This window comes from Leucopleurus acutus (genome assembly GCF_964270905.1).
Source record: "Leucopleurus acutus genome assembly, chromosome: 19".
Taxonomy (NCBI): Eukaryota; Metazoa; Chordata; class Mammalia; order Artiodactyla; family Delphinidae; genus Leucopleurus; species Leucopleurus acutus.
Genome location: NC_139161.1, coordinates 15,572,292 through 15,591,972, shown reverse-complemented (window position 1 = coordinate 15,591,972; position 19,681 = coordinate 15,572,292). Strand labels below are relative to the sequence as shown.

The window sequence follows — 19,681 nt, the reverse complement described above, 5'->3', positions numbered from 1 at the left end:
GAATGTGGCGTAGCCCAGTGCTGCATCCTGAAATATAAGTTGGTTCAGAGGCTTATAGGGATTTCGGTCCAGCCCTCTCACTTTGTAGGTGGAGATTTGAGGACCAGGGAAGTTAAGTGACTTGTCTGAGATCTTTAATAACCGTAGGCATTGTTGTATTTCATTACTTGGTATAGGTAAGCTCTAGACCTCTCGGTTTATCCAGGAGTTTAGAAATATTTCAGCATTTGGAGACATTTTCTCTGTTGGAGTCTGAAATGAATCAGGAGAACATACCTAGGTCTGGCCCACAAGTGTTTCCCTCCACCTCTCAGGCTGTTCAGCCTGTTCCAGATAGCAACTGTCTCAGAGGTTGCTGCACAGAGAGCCGGCCGACATTTAGAAGTGGCCCCAAAGGGAGACCATAATTCCCTTTGGAAACATCCACTCAGGGATTTCCCCTTTCCAGTCGGGTGCACCCAGCACAGCCATGTGTGTAGCATGGAGTGGGGTTCAGAAAACCCCACTGTAGTTAGAGAGCAGGTTTCCACAGGGTGGCTTACTGTTTTGCTTTCAGTAAGTTCCTTGAATACTAGGAAGGACACACACACACACACACACACACACACGCACCCCCAAATGTAAGTACAAAAACCGTTTCAAAAATAAATATAATGACTCGGATTATCTGCTGTTTTGAATTGTATACACACTTTTAACTAATCTGAGAAATTGAGTTGATTCTATGCTATTGTTAAGTTGTTTACTTTGTTCTTCCTGTTGTGTGTATGGTGAATTTTTATCAAAAGTAAGTCAGACCATTGTTTTAGAAAGTCTTCTGAGAGTTGTTTGGGTATTAAAAGTGAGATTTTATTTTCAGCTTGCATTGGGTCCAGAATAAATTCACTAAGCATGAGAGTCTTTGCCTCAGATTTCAGCATATCAGATCAGAGAATCTATAAATTTTAGGCATATTTTCTCAGATAGGGTGCTAGCATGCTAGGACATGCTATGTTTCATAAGAAGCATGAGCTGTTGTTCAGTTTGGGGATCCCACAGGACTGTGTGTGTCCGCATTTTGTTGCTGTGCTTTGTGAAGGCCTCAAACTGCCCAGAGCCCCATAGTGCTAGTCCTGCGCCTCTTTAATCTTAGCTGAGTTGGCCCTTGCAGGGTGTCTTTACCAGGCTCCTTTGTCAGTTGTTATTCAGTGGGGTTCAGCCAATGGGGAGATAGGTGGTGGTGGTTGGAGACCCCTCCGCCCAGCTGTGGTTGCAGTTTCCCTTGGTGAGTCTGGTTCTGGTTGCACCACCCTCCTCCCTTTGGCCCTCTGGCCTTAGGGTGCTAATGCCTTCCTGCTCTAGATGATTTCTGGGGTGCTCACTGGCCACTTTGTCTTCTCAGCTCTTCCGTCATTTCTGGGATTAGTTCCCTGAATTAAAGCCCCTCTGTTATAAATACTGGTTTTTATTTCCCAGCTAGACCCTGAGTGATTTACCCATATTGTCACAGCTTAGAATAGTTTAAAAGGTATTCATCTCTCAGGAAGCCTTCCTTTAGCTTATAACTGCCTTGGAAGATAGACACATGACCCTTAGTGGCACGAATGGTATGTAGTTTTAAATTTGGGTCTGTATGATATATATACAATGGAATATTACTCAGCCATAAAGAGAAACAAAAGTGAGTTATTTGTAGTGAGGTGGATGGACCTAGAGACTGTCATACAGAGTGAAGTAAGTCAGAAAGAGAAAAATAAATGCCGTATGCTAACATATATATATGGAATCTAAAAAATATATATATGGTTCCGAAGAACCTAGGGGCAGGACAGGAATAAAGACGCAGACGTAGAGAATGGACTTGAGGACACAGGGAGGGGGAAGGGTAAGCTGGGACAAAGTGAGAGAGTGGCATGGACATATATACACTACCAAATGTAAAATAGATAGCTAGTGGGAAGCAGCCGCATAGCACAGGGAGATCAGCTCGGTGCTTTGTGACCACCGAGAGGGGTGGGATAGGGAGGGAGGGTGGGAGGGAGACGCAAGAGGGAGGAGATATGGGGATATATGTATATGTATAGCTGATTCACTTTGTTATAAAGCAGAAACTGACGCACCATTGTAAAGCAATTATACTCCAATAAAGATGTTAAAAAAAAATTGGGGTCTGTATGCTATACTGATACAAGTGAAAGAAAAAAACTCATACTGTGTAATAATACATTTGTTAGAACCATCAGTACTGTACTTTAAAAAGCTCTTTTATACCTTGTGTGTTTAGCAAAGAGAAATCATAGTATGTGTCAATCTGGCAGGAGAGGTAGTATGCAACCAGCCCTTGGGACCTAGGCAAACCCTAGATTCTTCCTCACTGTCAGCACTTGAGGTCATATAAAATGTTTGCAGTGACAATTGTGTATTTGATCATAAGGTGCTTGTTTAGAAATGGAGCATTGTGTAGATAGTAAAAGAGGTATCTAGCTTAAATACATTACGGTTCCTGTCAGTATTGTTATAGTCTTGATTCAAGGAGAGGTATGCCCTGGGTGAACTTTAGCACAGCAGGTTCCAGCAGGAAGGGTGCAGACGCTCTTCACCAAAAGAGTAAGCAGTTTTCTTCCAGTAAACCACTCAGTTAGCTAATACTGAATAAAGAATAGAAGAATATTTTAAGGAGCAAAGAAGAAAGAAGTGAGAAGCTAATGACCTGACGTTTTCAGTTGGGCTGGTTTAGACTTAATCTGCTTGCTCTTACCCCACGGTCAAATGTTGGTTTATTTATGTTTAGGTTTTGTACAGTATTGGAATACTGTGAGGGAAATGATCTGGACTTCTACCTGAAACAGCACAAATTAATGTCGGAGAAAGAGGCCCGATCCATTATCATGCAGATTGTGAATGCTTTAAAGTACTTAAATGAAATAAAACCTCCCATCATACACTATGACCTCAAACCAGGTATGTCTAATTTTTAGGAGACAGTATTGGTAGTATTTCTTTGGTCTTATAAGTGATTTTTAACTTTATAAAGTTAGGGGACTTGGCCGGGGACCAAGAAGGCCTAATAACATCTGACTTTAAATTGCCTGGGTAGTGGGAATAAGAGAGTCCCGGCCACACAGCACTGGGTTTATTAGGAGGGTGGGTTGTATTAAATGCTCTGGAGAAACAATGCCCTTGTCTTAGAGCCAGGGCAGTTCATGATGTCAGTCCGATTAAGAAAGAACTGCTCTGGCAAGCTCAGTTTTGTTTTTTTCCCATTACTCACACTGCATAGCAGTTCCTCTACTCCAAGTCTCTCTGATAAGTGCCCCCCACATTAACAAATTATTTTACACATACGCCTCCCATTTCATTAAATTCCGAGTGGAATTTTCCATCTTTTCTCATGGTTACTATCTAACTTTGATAGTCGCCAGTCGAGTAGAGAGCAATTAGACTTCGTACTTCTGTCTGTTGTCATTTTGAGCTGTTGCTTAGAAGTCTGCCTGTGTTGTCTATAGACAGCTCTAACCAGCTGAGCTTAGGTGTTGGGAAGATTCCCATTTACCTCCTGGTGGGCACGGTTGTTAACTTTGCTTTCCTCTTCTGATAGCTACATGTTAAATCTCACTATTCACTATTCTTTAATTTTCTAGTATAATTCAAATGACTAAAAAATTCATCACAATGAAGTGATTTTTTAAAAAGATGGCTATTGTGTGATTGGGTTTTCTGTCACTGAATCCATTACATTTTCCTGCCCCAGGAGCTGTAGGTGGCACTGTGGTACTAGCTTAGATTCCCTTGTATGTTTTCTTTGATTCCCTCCGGCCCCCCCCCTCCGAAACTACTGTCCTAAACAGGGTGGTTAAGAGATCCTTACTGAAAGTTCGGATGTAACTTTCCCACTATTTTTGACCAACCATAGAAGTGATACTTTACTTTGGCCAGTTAATTATTTTTTTCCACTGCTCATAGTGGTGGTTTTGGCACATTAAGCAGGTGATTCTTGGAAAAGAGAAATTTGCCGCCAGACACTTACAACTCTCCCCTAGCATCCAGAGTCCAGATCGTTTTATTCCAGAGATTTAAATGTTTGCTGTTATATGTAAGAGTTTCAGTTCAGTTGTCCTCTTCTTGCCTGTTATTACCTTGGTTTATTTTAATTAGTAAGTTTTTTATTCATGAAGTTTTTTATCTTTTTAGGTAATATTCTTTTAGTAAATGGTACAGCATGTGGAGAGATAAAAATCACAGATTTTGGTCTTTCCAAGATCATGGATGATGATAGCTACAATTCAGTGGATGGCATGGAGCTAACATCACAAGGTGCTGGTACTTACTGGTAGGTACCTGCGAGATTTGTCAAGTTGGCTGATGGAGATGTGGCTGTGCTATACTGAAGTGTTGGTAATTATTAATTAAACTACATCCTGTCTGCTTAGGCAAAAATGCTGTATACCATAGTAGACTTTCCTCTCCAAATATTTACTGTCTTTTCAACAGTTTGACTCTTTGTATTTACATGAATTTGTCTTAATTTTTCTTTCTGTTCTTGAAAAACCATTGAGAAAGAGATTATGTGGGGCCACGTGTTTGAGTTGTTTGTTTCCTCTGTAGGTTTGCCCCTACTGAGTAGATAGAGGATGAGGTTGCTCATGCGTATGTAAAGAATGGCCTTAAATTCTTTTCAGAATTTCAAATGCAGGTCTCTCTCTTCATGAGTTAATGGGATGAGGGATTTGTTTTTAGAGTTGCCTGAGGATGGTGGACTCTCAAGAACTAAGGAGTGATGAAGATTAGGACGTAAAATAACCATAGCATCCCTTGAAATCTAAACAGGAGAACACAAGCATGGTTTACCAAGAAATTTGTCCATTTCTGGCAGCCACGTTCTAAAAGGTTTTGAGCCACATTTCTTCCCGTCTGTTGTCACTCATCTACTCCCCAGCCACCCCACCCCAGCTAGCTCTGCCTGCCTGTTCTATGCCCTATCCTACTCTGCCAAGTATTACTTTTGACAGTGAGAACCATAAAAGATACCTGCAGCTCAGGCATTTGGCTTTGTGATTGTAAAGGCATGTTACCAGAGCTTTCTTTTCACGTCTGCGGCGGTGACACAAAGCCATACATTGCAATGTGTAATTCTGAACATGGGAAAGCCTCCAGTAGCACTAAGGGAGGGGGAATACATACTGTTAAACCCCAGGGTCAGTTGGCCAAGTCACTTATGTTTGAGACTGAAGGGCCCTGGCCCTTAGGAGATTAGTGACTCTCTCGGAATGAGGTTGTTGATCTGAAACAGACAGAGAAGAGGGGGACGTCAGTCCTGGCCTTACCACTCCCATCATATTAAAGAAAGACTCAATCATATCCTGCTAGAAACACCATGTACACAAAATTTCAACTTTCCCTTGCTCCGTATTGTTTGTGGAGATGGTACCTATAGTGAAAATCAGTCCCTAAATTAAAACTTTCAGATTCTAGGTTTAAAATAGAAGCTACATTTACAGTGTTTATTCACTTGGTGGTGGTTGTGGGTTCCTGTCAGTAAATGATACAAAAATATCTGTTGTTGGAAATTCTGGAAGCAGGTCTATACCTCTGCTATATAAATTCACCAGAACTTGGATTTTAGCTTTTCATTTGATAGCTTGTTCTTTTTTAAAAAGGTAAAGATTTTTCATGTTTAAATTAATTATCTCATTGCTGCCTATTGCTGTATTTGCTAAGCTATAAAATTCAGTGGTTGGAATTTAAATAAAAATATATAATGTTTGGGATTTGCTTCAAAGTAATCTGTTTGGGGGAGGTGGAGAGGGGTGTATAAGAGCAAAGATTTGCCGCATCTTGACAATTATTGAAGCTGGATGATGTTTACGATTCTTTCTACTTTAGATCATATTTGAAGATTTTTTTTTTCATAATAAAGAGTAAAGTAGAGAGGGAGCTACTGAGAAAATTAATATTATGGGTTTCTATGAAGGTTTAAAAAGTCTCCATATTGGTGTTTATAATCACCATCCTCAATATGTCATCCTCGTATTATGTCCCAGAGACACATAGATAGAATGGGAGGACATAACAGATTTTAAGTGATTGTTTGCGGCATTTGGTTGTTCCAGAATTCTTCTACATGGAATACTACTTTTAAATAAGGAACCCCTAGACTAGGCCTTGAGAATCATTTTTCTCTATGAGGATTTTATCATGATGGCGTATGCAACTTCGTTTGTTTTTTAAATACAATTTAGTGTAGTATCTTAGAACTGTCTTCTACTCTCCCTCCCAGAGTCCTTGATAAGGACTTAGAATGCTTATTATTTGGGTGAAGAACTAGTGTATTTCTTCATTTATAGTTGGGGAAACTGAGTCCTAGAAAGTGATATGCCAGATTTGTACTGTTAAGGGACAGTGTCTGTTTGGTCAAATTATTGCTCTGCATTTGGAGAAGTCCAACAACCTCTGTGCTTCCTCACCACAAACAAGAACTTACTTTTTCCCTACTGCTTCCACCAAAGAGTTATAAGTACATTAAAAAAATCATTTTAGAATCAAGGTTCTATTTGTTATTTATCCAAGATCATATTTAAGTTATGTATATTAAAGAATCAAGAACCATGAAAACTTACGGTTCAGGGAGGTTTTAGTGGCATTTGGAAGAGCTGTTCTTTTTATAGATTCTTTGTCTATATTTTTATTTCTTTGCCTTTCTCCTCCACCCCCCTTTGTGAGTTCTCTGTCTATATTTTCACTTTTCAATGTGTGTTTTGGCTAAAAGCTTTCATTGTGAAATAATAATCTAGGTCAGTGGTCTTAATCATTTAAAAATGACTGTTAAAAATAAAAAGGAACAACCTGAAACTAAAATTCTTTAAAAAAAAAAAAAAAAGCCCATCATCTGAACATTTTCTGCCTCTCAACTCTTGTGATTCTCTTCCAGCTATACATTTAGATTTTTATACCAGAAGCACAGCAGGGTTTATAATAGTTTTTCACAGAATTGATTTTGCCAGCATGAAATCTGCAGAAATCAATTTGTTATCTTCAGAATTCTGCCTTCCGGCTGTGCTATGGTGAAGACTCCAGGCAATGAGGAGAAACATATTTATTTCGTTTCCTAAATGCTAAGAGGCACTTACCTTCCACACCATACAATTTGGTGTGGTTGGCTGTCCAGCTAGTCTTTTTAGAGGCCAGGGGTGGGTGGGGAAGGAACGAATTCAGATGAGGATTGAGTTGGGCTAATAACTAGTAGTTTGTTTGGCTTTTTATGCACTATTTGGTAGTCTTCCATAAGCCCCTGATCACTCTTAAAGTAGGGAATGTAAAATATCCTTTCATAATATGAACTTTAATGTCACCATTGACTATAATTGTAGTTATTTTTAGTCTAGATTTCCAAAAGAGGCTACCTTAAGAAGACAGAATAGCCACTCCCCTCAGAGATTTGTACTGGGTCCTGAATTCATTTGGACTTTTAAAGGAGTAATTTATTTTGGAGACATCTTCTTCTGCCAGCCTGAAAGGAAATCACACCACTTCTAGTTGTATTTTAATGTTTGTTGCTGCAGCTGTCATAAAAGGGAGTGCACTTCTTTTGTGCTCCCTCTCCTTTTAAAAACTTGTTGAATGACACCTGTATTAGGCACAGCACTGGGAAAGGAGGCTGGGGTGGGTAAAGTAGGAACTAGGGACAATATTCACCTCTGTCCGTAAGTAAGAAACATGTATTTAAGGCTTTATAATAGGACATTGCTGCCTCCTTAAGTTAGAGTGTCTTTTCATCTACTTTATCCAGATGGGTCTAAGTTGGCTTTTCAACTGTTAAGATTCAGATATTTTTATTTCTAACAGGGTCTTTATTTTGCCTTTTTGTAAATGTCTTAGATTTATACAGTCTTTTTTCTAAGAATTTTTATTTCCCTTGTGTCCCAGGTATTTACCACCAGAGTGTTTTGTGGTTGGGAAAGAACCACCAAAGATCTCAAATAAAGTTGACGTCTGGTCAGTGGGTGTGATCTTCTACCAGTGTCTTTATGGAAGGAAGGTAATGAAGACAGTTGGATGTGGTGGCTTGTGTCTTAGGTGGTGCATGTACACGGTGGCATTGTGTGGATTATTCTCTTGGAGTTAATCATTGGGTTATACAGAATGGAATCCTGAAAGTTGTGGTTGGAAGAAAATACAGACTTTAATTATAAAAGCTTTATGCATAAGCAGAAATTTTCAGTCCCAGGGCACCTAATGAATTCTGCGGAGCTGTTGAAGACATGCATTTTTTGCTGTTCTCAGATCCAGTCTATGTTTTGATTCTGATAATATGTACAGGGAAAAATAGTTTACTAAAGTATACAGTCTTCCCAAGAGCCATTCTTAAGGGTCCCAAGAATTGAAACTTGAAAAATCTGCAAGGCTTCTTATTGCCAACCACCCTATTAGTTAGAGCTATTATTAATAAACGCATGCCTTGTATTTCTGTACCGGGTAGGTGACATCAGAAAGTACTCATTGTCTGTTACTTCTGGTAAAGGTGATATATTATTTGCGTAAGTAAAAACGTAGATGGTAAACTACATCTAATGAATTGTCACATTTGTGTTTTCCTTATGAGCATAATATCTTGTATAAATGTATATATTGGGATCCAGTTGTATATTTATATTCTTATTTCTGCTACCGGTGTGTTTGTGTGTTTTAGCGTTCCCCATTGGGCTGTGGGTTTAAGCCATTTGGGAGTTCTACAACTCCCTTAGACTCCTAATATTTTGATTACAATCTCCAGACCAAATTCTTAATTCAGATCTCAGCTTCCTCTTTAACTTCTCCTTGGGTTTGTTTCTTTATTGTACCTATCTAACGTGGGGAAACTATTCAGAACTAATAGGGTTTAATTATTATTTATACTCTGATATTGTGGAAGTGCTGCTGATAATAGTAGTAGAGGTTATCTAGAAAGAATCGTGATCTCAGTAGAAACACTGTAGAGATGACACTAGGTGTGAACTTATTTTTTTAGGAGTTTATTAGAAGATAGCAATTTGTGGCACAGATGAAGCCACTCACTGAGTAGCCCCGACTCTGTTTTTTCCCCACTTTGTTGGTACCCCTCTCCTCTTTCACTTCCTTTCCATTTCTTCATCTGTGTCTCGGGTCTGTCAGCGGCACACATATATATTGCTTAAGCCCACAGGTATCACTCAGGGCAAAAGAGGTTGCTGGTTCCTGCTCTGAATCTTCTTCATCTTTGCTGTAAGCAAAGCTTAGCAGAGGTGTTGTGATATAGCAGATGCTGCTTCTGGTCCCAGCTCTGCCTTAACCTAGATGTTGGAATTTGAGCAAGTTACTTAAGCTCTGAGCCTTTCCATCCATTATCTATAAAATGAGAGAATTAGAGGAGATCATCTCCAAAGTTCATTCTAGCAGTTCTTGTTGAGATGTGTCTTCTCCTTTCCTTTCTCTTTGGTTTTGAATTGTGTTCTCTCTCTCAATTAATTAATTAATTTAAGGTTGCGTCAGGTCTTCGTTGCTGCATGTGGGCTTTTCTCTAGTTGTGGTGAGCGGGGGCTACTCTTGGTTGTGGTGTGTGAGCTTTTCATTGCGGTGGCTTCTCTTGTTGCGGAGCACAAGCTCTAGGCGTGCAGGCTTCAGTAGTTGTGGCACGTGGGCTCAGTACTTGTGGCTTGCGGGCTCTAGAGCGCAGGCTCAGTAGTTGTGGCGCACAGGCTTAGTTGCTCCGTGGCCTGTGGGATCTTCCCGGACCAGGACTCAAACCCGTGTCCCCTGCATTGGCAGGCAGATTCCTAACCACTGTGCCACCTGGGAAGTCTGTGTTCTCTCTAATTTTAACCAGAGGCATACCTTTGTTTGTTTTGTTTTTATATGATAGCCTTTTGGCCATAACCAGTCCCAGCAAGACATTCTACAAGAAAATACTATCCTCAAAGCTACTGAAGTGCAGTTCCCGCCAAAGCCAGTAGTAACACCCGAAGCAAAGGTAAGTTTTGATCCATTGGCCAGCAGAAATGTCTCCTTTGCTTTCTCTATTATTTCTCTGGGTAATTTGTCCAACCCCTACCTTCTTCTCCCCCTCTCTTCCCACAACAAACATTTATTGGGTGCCTATTAAGTACTAGACACTGTTCTAGGTAGTGGAAGGAGATGTGACTGTGTGGCAGTGAACTGCACAGACAAGGTCCCTATACTTACGGAGTTTACATTTTACTAGGTGAGACGAACAATAACTAAAAATGAATACGTTTCAGGTGGTGATAAATGTTTTAAAGAAAGCAAATCGGAGTAAGGGAGTAGAGAGGGGGGAACCCCCTTTTTTGATAGCATGGTCGGGGAAGGCCTCAGTGATGAAGTGACTTTTTTGAACAGTCTTGACTGATGTGAAGGTGGGAGCCATGTATAGATTTGGGAGAAGAATATTCTGAGCAGAGAGAAGTGAATAAAGCTCAGATATGAGTGTGAGCTTAGCAGGTCCACAGAGCAGGCTGAGCAGAGGGGAGAGTAGTAGGAGAGGCAGCAGGATAGATTGTAAACTGATGGAAGGCAGTTGAAGGTTTTAATCAGGGCAACTTTGTGATCTGATTACTGTTTCAAAAGCCTGCCCTGGAAGCTGTGTAGAGGGAAACTTCAAGGCAAAAGGAGTTTATTTGATTGGTGTCCATCCCAAGAAAACCTTCCAGCTTCAGGTATCTCACTAAGAAAGCTTAATTTTTTTTTTTTTTTTTGCGGTACGCAGGCCTCTCACTGTTGTGGCCTCTCCCGTTGCGGAGCACAGGCTCTAGACGCGCAGGCTCAGCGGCCATGGCTCACAGGCCCAGCCGCTCTGCGGCATGTGGGATCTTCCCGGACCAGGGCACGAACCCGTGTCCCCTGCATTGGCAGGCGGACTCTCAACCACTGCGCCACCAGGGAAGCCCAGAAAGCTTAATTTTTAAAGGCCAAGGATCCTTATGTTCATTTCTGTTAATTTGTTATTTTCCAAATGCTTTAATAAAGCAAGTATGTGTAGGTGTCTTTGCTTTTGAAAAACCAGGAATTTTATTAATTAAACATGAAAAAAATAGAAAATCAGTAGTTCATTTTATGTTTTAGATATATTAAAATAGACTTTACTTTTCAGAGCAGTTTTAGATTCACAGCAAAACTGAGTGGAACATAAAGCATTGCCATATACTCCCTGCTGACGCAGCCACCCCATCCGCGGATGCACAGCCTTCCCCCTGTCAGCATCCTGCACCAGAGTGGTACATCTGCTACGATCAATGGACCTACATCCAGGCATCATTACCACCCGAATGTAAAGGATGGACTTTGGATGATAATATTTTAGATTTTTTAAAATTGATTCAATTTAAAAGAATTATATTATAAGGCTGTGATTAAATAGAACTGTCTGGTTAAGAAAAGGAGAAGACAGATAATCTACGTAAGGGCCTTTGTGTTTAAAATTGTAGAAACTGAGGCTACATAGCTCTTTGTACCTAGCACAAAGGAAACCTCCATGTTGGTAGTGAATTAGGATTCCAAATCAGTAAGTTTTTATGTCTGCAGTACTCTTGAGGAGACAAGTCCTGTTCAGGTTTTCCTTTACTACTTAGATGTAGTAGTGCCTGATCATTTGCCTGCTGATCTTTCAGGGAAAAATAAGATACACCGAGAAAGCATTTACCCATCTGTGGCACACCGCAGTGTTAGTCAATATTGGTCTCCTCACCCTGCACGTGGTGATAGTTTGTAACTACAGTTTCCACTTCCTCAGGAAGTTCACACGAGACCGTGGTTTGTAGATGCAGAACTATGAAGTTGTACTGTGCCCGTGCACATCAGCCGAGGCAGAGAGGGGCAGTTTTGCGTTGGTCTTTGTGCTTTGGGGACAGAGATCTTTAGAAGTCGTGCCCCGTGCCCCCTCGGGAATGGCTCAGGCACCTTCGCTGGGGAAGGAACCAGCGGCCACAGAGAGATGCTGCGTCTGGCACGTCTCTCCTGGGTCTGCCTAGTGGTTTCCAGGCAAGGCCCTAAAGCCCCTTCTCTTTAGGAGACGTTTGTTCTGGGCCCTGGCAGCTACTACAGAACCTCCTGGGTTCCCTCTTGGGGTGCCAGGATCATCTGCTTCAGGCTTCTTCAAGAAACTTTCCTTTCAGGCGTTTATTCGACGATGCTTGGCCTACCGAAAGGAGGACCGCATCGACGTCCAGCAGTTGGCCTGTGACCCCTACTTGCTTCCTCACATCCGAAAGTCGGTCTCCACAAGTAGCCCTGCTGGAGCTGCTATTGCATCAACCTCTGGGGCGTCCAATAACAGTTCTTCGAATTGAGACCCACTCCTAGCCACAAACTGTTCAACACACACAAAGTGGACTAATGGCATTCAGCAGCGGGTTTGGAACATAGCGAATCCAAATGGATCTCATGAAACCTGTACCAGGTGCTTTTATTTTCTTGCTTTTTTCCCATCCATAGAGCATGACAGCATCGATTCTCATTGAGGAGAAACCTTGGGCAACTCTGGCCAGGCCTCGTAGGAAAAGGCCCCGCCCAAGGTTCCGGCGTCAACGGCCACTGCGTGTGGCTGCTCTGAGTGAGGAAAAAATTAAAAAGAAAAACTGGTTCCATGTACTGTGAACTTGAAAACATGCAGACTCGGGGGGGGTCCCTGATGCAGTGCTTCAGATGAAGAATGTGGACTTGAAAATACAAGACTGGGCTAGTCCAGTGTCTATATTTAAACTTGTTCTTTTCTTTTAATAAAGTTTAGGTAACATCTCCTGAAAAGCTTGTAGCACAAAGGCTCGGCTGGGGATGGTGTTTGACTTCGGAGGAAAAAAAGTTGCTCTTGCCTGTTAAAGGCACTAGAGTTAGTGTTTTATCCCTAAATAACTTCAGTTTTTAAAAACATGCAGCTTCCCTCCCCCCTTTTTTATTTTTGAAAGAATACATTTGGTCATAAAGTGAAACCCGTATTAGCAAGTACGTGGCAATGTTCATTCCAGCCAGATGCAGCTTTCTCCTCCGTCTGGTCTCCTGTTTGCAATTGCTTCCCTCATCTCAGTAGGGAAAAAATTGAGTGGGAGTACTGAGATGTGTGGGGTTTTGCCATTGGACAAAGAATGAGGTTAGAACTCTGCAGCTTGGAGTCTCTCTAGGTTTTCAGCTATTTCTTCACAATTTGAACACTTGACGGTTGTCCCTTTTAATTTATTTGAAGTGCTATTTTTTTAAATAAAGGTTCATCTGTCCATGCAGTCCTCTTGGATTCTCTGAATGTAGTAACTATTGAAACTGTTCCAAAGGTAGGCAGAAAACGGGCTGGGGAGCCCGATGCTCCAGGGATCAGGAGTCCCACCCACAGTCTCGTGTGTACTTGCTAAATGGTGTACATTTCTTGTTAACCGTGATATTAAAACTTGATCAGCACATAAGCTTTCCTCTGTTAGATCTTTTGGCAGGAAACAACCTCCAAACCCCTAAATTTTGTGGGTGTGTGCTGGTGTGTGTGTCTGTGTGTGCATGTGCACACACACACTTTGTCTAACTCACTTTAATAGATTCATTGAGTGAAGTTAAAAAATAATCTCAAAGGAAATAGGTATTTCAAATATGAACATTCTCTTGGAACTAATTTTTTAAAAATTTGGTTGTTTCTGAGATGTATGATCAACTGAAGATGGAGCTGAAATGGGAGCTGCATGGCCCCACTGTGCCCTTGAAACAGCAGAGCACTCGACAGTACAGGGGGAAGGAGGCCAGAGTCTGAACATGTGGTAGCCAGCTTGGAATGTTACTGACATATGTGGCAAAAGGGCTCAGCCAGAAATATTTAAAGATGCAGCATTCAGGCATCTGAGTTCCCTAGGCAGGGGGGAGGGCAGTCAGGAAGGGTAGAGAGCTCTCAAATGACTCATGACTAGTATTTCTTTTACATGTGAAAAATGCCAGTAGTGACACATTTTCTAAGACCTTTGTTTGTTTTGTGGACCTGCCCCACTCTCCTCAGTGTCAGGAGATCTTAAGGGACGATGGAGTGTTCCATATTGGAGAGGGGTTCACGGATGTATTGTCCTGTGGAACTCTGAAGGGAAGGAAGTCAGCTCCAGAGTCCTTGTTGCCCCTAGCTTTCCAAAGCGATTTTATTGCAATATATGTATTTATACACGTGTGTATCGTACCTTTTTTTTAAACCATTACTTTCAAGCTGCTAATCAGAATACCCATGGGGTCTCAAAGGTTGAGCACAACACTGAAAGGATGGTGTCTGTATATGTGAAAAGATGGATGAAGTTGAGACCATGTTTAAACTTACTCAAGATAATTAAGTTCTGTTCCTCTATTCTTCCCTCTCATTCAATGATCCCATCTCATTCAATGAAGTGTTTAATTTTTAACTTTCTTTTAAGGATGAAGGAATGCTGCATCTTTAAGACTTCCCTCTAACTTCCTGCCTCCTTTCCCCCAAGTTCTTCTGAGTGAAGCTGTAGGACTTTATTTGGTGATCTACCTTTTCTACCCTCATTTTGAAGAAGGGATGCCCTCTCTTCTTGCTTTTATTGGGTCTAGGGCTTGGTTGGAGCTGATTGGGCTTGGTCGAGTCTGGCCAAGGCCTCTTTCCACTGCATGGATAAGCCCCAGGGAACATGCAGAACGTTGACCTTTTCTAGACTTGTAAGTAACCAGTGAAATCACTAAGTGGAGCTCTTCCGTGACATATTTTGTTAATATGGGTTTCACTTTTTCCAAGGATAATCCCTCATTGCCACAATGTTGATTTACTTTAAACAATGACAGAAAAATGTGTACTGATTTGTAATTAAATCCAGCCAGACTGTTGGCTTCCCCAGTTTGGGGGGTGGGGAAAATATTAAAATAAGTTTTAAGAAGTGATTTCCCAGCCTCTTGATTTTACTCTAGTCTCCAGCTTCACACGGGGCCCTTACCGCCTAGAGTATAGCTAGAGCGGTTCTGGCAGCTGGCAGAGTCCCAGTGGACGCTGCAGGCATGATGGGAGTGTGGGATTCACGCAACATGTTTTATACCCCTGATGTGCCAACAGCTAGGCTTGTGGGTGGGAATACAGCAATGAACAGAGTGGGGAAGGCCCAGCCATGACCATGAGCTCACCATTCAGGGGTAAAGGCACTGGGCCCCAGGAAGGGATGGAATACAGGGGTCGAGGAGAAGGACTTGGGCTATGAATCTTCCATCGTGACATGGGCAGCTTTAAGTAGAGAATCGCCAGTCAGAGCCGTACGCACCCCACCCTGCGGCTGACCTGGACACATCTGCTGTCCTTTTTTAGAGGGTTTGTTTCTTGCCTGCTTTCTAGTCCAGGAAAGACAGGGTTTCCTCCAGCTGAGAAGATTAGCAGTCAAGGAGCTCTTGTGTTTCTTAATTTAGAAAATAACTGTCCTTAAACATAGTTATCTCCTTGAATCCTAGAGCTAGAAGCAAGCTTTGGGTCCAGCTCCTTGCTCCTAAGAAGGCGAAGTTTACAACCAACTCGACCCACCTTTGGCAATCTTTTGCTTTCTGAGAATCTTTTCCTTCTCTCCATTACTCATCAGTCCAATCACTCAAGCCCTCTTCGTCTGTAATTAAAATCCACGTGGGGTTAAGTGGGAGAGAGACATGGTGCACAAACTAGCTGTTCTGTTTTAGTTTCTTAAGGCAGAATCACCTAGAGGTTAAGAGCCTGGGCTTTAGAATTAGGTCTGGTTCAAATCCCCCTTCTGCAAGCTTCAGGAATATCTCTTTGCATGGTTATAGTGAGGAGTAGAAATAAGGTGTTTAAAGTACCTGGCACATAAGAGGGAAATCAGAAAGTGTGGTTTGACAAAGATCACAGGATTTAGTGAGACTCCCAGGTTTGCTGGTTGAGGTTCAGAGCCTTTCTACTGTCCAGGTTGTCAGGAGATTTTGTCTGGAGCAATGATGTAGACCCTTCAGCAGCCTTCCTCTCTTGCTTGAGATTCAATATCAACCTCTATTCTACAAGGTCAGCAGCCTCCTCTTACCCTGCATCCAAGACTGCTTCTGGCTGAGTGTGGGAGGAGGCGTTTTATAGGCCAGTGTGGCCACCAGTCCAGCAGCATCAGCATCACCTGGGAACCTGTTAAGAATGTATGTTCTCAGCTGCCCCCCTCCCATTATCTGTCTCCCAGATGGCATAAACACTGAAGGTCACAAGCCCTACTGACCTTATCATCCACTCCAGCAAGGGGGCAGCTGGAGGGTGGCTCTCAGGACTTGTCTAAACTCACCCAGCTGGAAGACAGAGGTGGCTTTGTTTTATTTTTTGTGTTGGGGATAAAAATCTGCTTTAAGCTGTGGGCTGTCCTAGGACCAGTTGTCATTTATATGCCCTTTTATATGCTTATACTGGTGCCTTGGTACCTAACAGTATACTCAAGAATCATTCACTCCTTCAGGCAAAGCTTCTTACCTTTGGCCTTCTCTTAAGATATATGTAACAACTCATCAGCTCCTTCTTGTGAATTAATTTATCACATTTTTCTTTTATCTGAGGGGTCCAGGGCTGCAGGAGGATTGAGACCTGGGTCTGCTTATGAATCCAGCCTGGTAATCTGGATCTGGGCTGAGGAGATCCTGGGGCTGATCTGCAGCTCCGTGGAAGGGCTCTGGGGAGGAGAGAGTTGCAGAGAGATCGTGGGGAGAGGAGGTGGGACTCTGGCCGATGCCAAGCTCTGTGGGTGGGTTGGGGGAACCTGCCAGAGGCTAGGAAAACAGGCAGGCCCGGGAGCAGGTCTGGGACATGGTAGGGGCAAGGAATAAAGAGCTCTATTGTGCCGGGGAAGCTCGCAGGGCCTGAGACAGGCTGGCCGGCGGAGGGGGCGTGTGTGGTGCTGGGCAAGAGACCACGTGGTGTGCAGGGGTCAGAGAGCGGCAGGCCACCGGTCAGGCCTGGGTGTGGCGGTAAGTGCCTGGCCAGAGAACTGTGGTAACCTCAACCTCCTTGGCCTCCAGGTACAGCCTGCCACTGTGGCGGCCTCCTGTGCTGTCCCAGCCTTTGCACCCCCAAGGCAGCTTGGGGGAGGAGCTGCAGAAGGAGGTATCAGCAAACAGAAGGGGCTTTCGCAGAAGGAGGTATCAGCAAACAGAAGGGGCTTTCGCACTGCTACTTTGCAGAGAAGTTCCTCAGCTGTGTTGCTTCATAGAAGCATCTCGCTGATTTTATATATGAGGAAACCAAAGCCCAGACTGATTTGGCGACTGGTAGTAGGTAGGTAGAGCAGGATCAAAGGGGAGGGACTGCAGGCTTGAACATTATGTGAGGTGGATTCTCTGAGTGCCATCTTGGGGCAGAGAGCATTGGAGCTGAAGGCTGCACCTTGGCGCCCAGCCGGAAGCATATCTTTCTCTAATCTTGGGTTCCACTGCCCCGGGGCTCTCTTCACTGAGTAACCCCTCCCTCAGGGCTAGCCCTTAGAAATCTACTTGGAGACCCAGCTGGCTTGGGTAGCAGCCCTGCCTCTGCTGTCCTGAGCTAGAAGTGAAGTTAGGTGGGAAGAAGGGGCCATGGTTTCCCAGAACATTCCTGCCTCAGGTTCCCTAAGCCCTCTTATCGTGTCATCTTGCTTTGTAGATGAGGCAGTGAAAAATTCTGTAACTCCCTGTCCCTGTGTCCTAACTGACAAGTGGGAATCAGACCCTTTGCCTTGACTGCTCACGGTCGCTGTAAGTCTTGAAGTGGGTGAGAGATGTAAAGATGTTTTCAGCAACTGAAAAAGTAAAAAGGAGAGGGTGTTGCTAGATGCCTCCTCTGCATCACAGGGGCCCTTGGAGAGGTGTCTGCAAGACACAGAGGGCCCTCCAGTGCAGGTGGGCCCTGGCCTGTTTCTAGAAGGAAGACTGTCCTAGAGTCAGACTCAGCCCTGTGCCCTAAGAGAAGGGCGTGCATGAAAAGGAAGGTCTTTCCCTACAAATTAATTTCAGCAGCCATTGCTTCTTCGCATCTACAGACACCCAGAACCCTCCCCACAACCTTAATGCTAACCCTGCTCCTCAGCCCACGTGAACCAGACAAAACTGGACCTGGTTTTGGTATCTGATAAAACAAGACAACAGGAGAGCTCCTAGTGAAGACTGCATGCTCTGCGACCCTGGGCCAGGCACTCACACACTCTGAGCTACAGTTGTCACAGCTCTAAACTTCATGCATCCACTCAAAACACTTCTCTTGAGAGCTTTCTGTTTCTAATACGTTGGGCTAGGCTGTGTGGGATGTAAAAAGGTACATCAGACTTGGCTCCTGCGTTATCATATAGTAGCTACATGTAATAAATGTAAGCTTGGAGCTGATGAATTCCGTAAGAGTGAGATGAGGTGCCTGGGGATTCGGGAGATGGCGTTGAACTGGGCTTTGAAGAATGGGCAGAATGAAAGAGAGTGAGGAAGGGCAGTGTTTGCAGCAAAGGGTCCTTCACCCATTCTGTGCTCTTGCCATGAAGTGTCTGTCATGCGTAGATCTCTCCCTGCACTCTCATGCCTCCAGGACTTGGTCATCTGAGCATCTTTGAAAACTCAGCTCAAGCGTCCCCTGCAGCCTTCCTTTCTCTGGGCTCTCACAGCACCTTGAACAACTCTCCCTTACTTCTCTGCCTTGTCGTGTGTGTGTGAGCCCAGGGCATGGCTAAAGGAACATCGGGTCGTCGGCCTGCTGAAGCACAGTTCCTGGAAGGAGAAGTTGGGCTGGACAGGTGGGGGTGAGTGACCGATGAGAGACCGAGGAGGAGGTCGGGGCAGTGTGTTGGATGCAGGTCTTTGGTCAGGGAGTGAGCAGATCGGAGCTGGGCAGGGACAGCCAGGGAGACTGTGTAGCTGGTTCCAGGTCTTCAACAGCAGTATTTTTCAAATTTCTTTGATGGCAAGCCACACAAAGAAACCCTTAACACCTCAACCCAACGCACATTTCCCAGACTAGAGCTTGGCTCATGTGCAGTGCACTGATACCGTTTGACTTCATCTTAAAAACGCTGGTCACCAGCCGCTGGTGCCCCAGTCTGTGCTTGCTGCTGCTTCGCTGGGGGCTGTGGAAGGGTCTGGCCGGTCTCTTGCAGCTGGAGTGTGGGTGCCGGGCCAGCTGGGTGCAGCCACCTGCATGCGGGGCTCTGTTCCGCCAGGGGAGGCTCTGCCTTTGGTCAGGATCAGGGAGGGCCACACAAAACTGTGGGCAGGAACTGGACCCAGCCCTGCATTCGGAGGGTCAAGTTCAGAGACTGGAGAAAACCTCATCCTGCCTGTCCTTCCTGAGTTGGGAGTTGGGAATTGGGAGTCAGGAGCTCCCTCCTGAAGCCTCAGGTGACCTCTTGAAGAGAGGGATGCAGAAGCTGCTGGCCCAGCCAGAGCTGTGGAGCAGAGCAGGCCTCGACTCCTGGCTTGCCCTGTCCTCAGTGCAAGGAGACAGGCTAAGAGGCCCTGCACCTCCAGGTTGGGAGAGCGCCCCGTAGAGCAGACAGGGTGATGCGACATCCCTCTCTGCCTGCTCTGGCACCAGCTGGGTAGGGCAGTAGAAAGGAAGGTTTTGGGAACTGCGTCCTTCAGCTCAGCTCTGTCGCCCCCTCCCGTTTGTGGCGGTGCCTCAGGCCAACCTCTACCCCTCTCTCAGCCTCCATTGGCCAGCTTGTTTCTGACCTGCTGAAGCCTCCTGAGGAGACACAGGAGCCAGTGAGGATCCTGGAGGCATTGGATT

The 19,681-nt window shown here is 44.0% G+C and overlaps 1 protein-coding gene across 4 annotated transcripts in view; it reads left to right on the top strand.

The window, feature by feature from the left end:
* Nucleotides 1-14,765, top strand: part of TLK2 (tousled like kinase 2) — a 101,755-nt gene extending 86,990 nt beyond the window's left edge. For all 4 annotated transcript variants that reach the window (XM_082861754.1, XM_082861756.1, XM_082861753.1 and 1 more), the window contains 5 exons: nt 2,771-2,940; nt 4,171-4,309; nt 7,903-8,014; nt 9,854-9,961; nt 12,120-14,765. In XM_082861754.1, the coding sequence (XP_082717880.1) occupies nt 2,771-2,940; nt 4,171-4,309; nt 7,903-8,014; nt 9,854-9,961; nt 12,120-12,293 (703 nt within the window). In that variant the 3' untranslated portion in view covers nt 12,294-14,765. The remainder of the gene's footprint in view (nt 1-2,770; nt 2,941-4,170; nt 4,310-7,902; nt 8,015-9,853; nt 9,962-12,119) is intronic.
* Nucleotides 14,766-19,681: the final 4,916 nt, after the last annotated feature.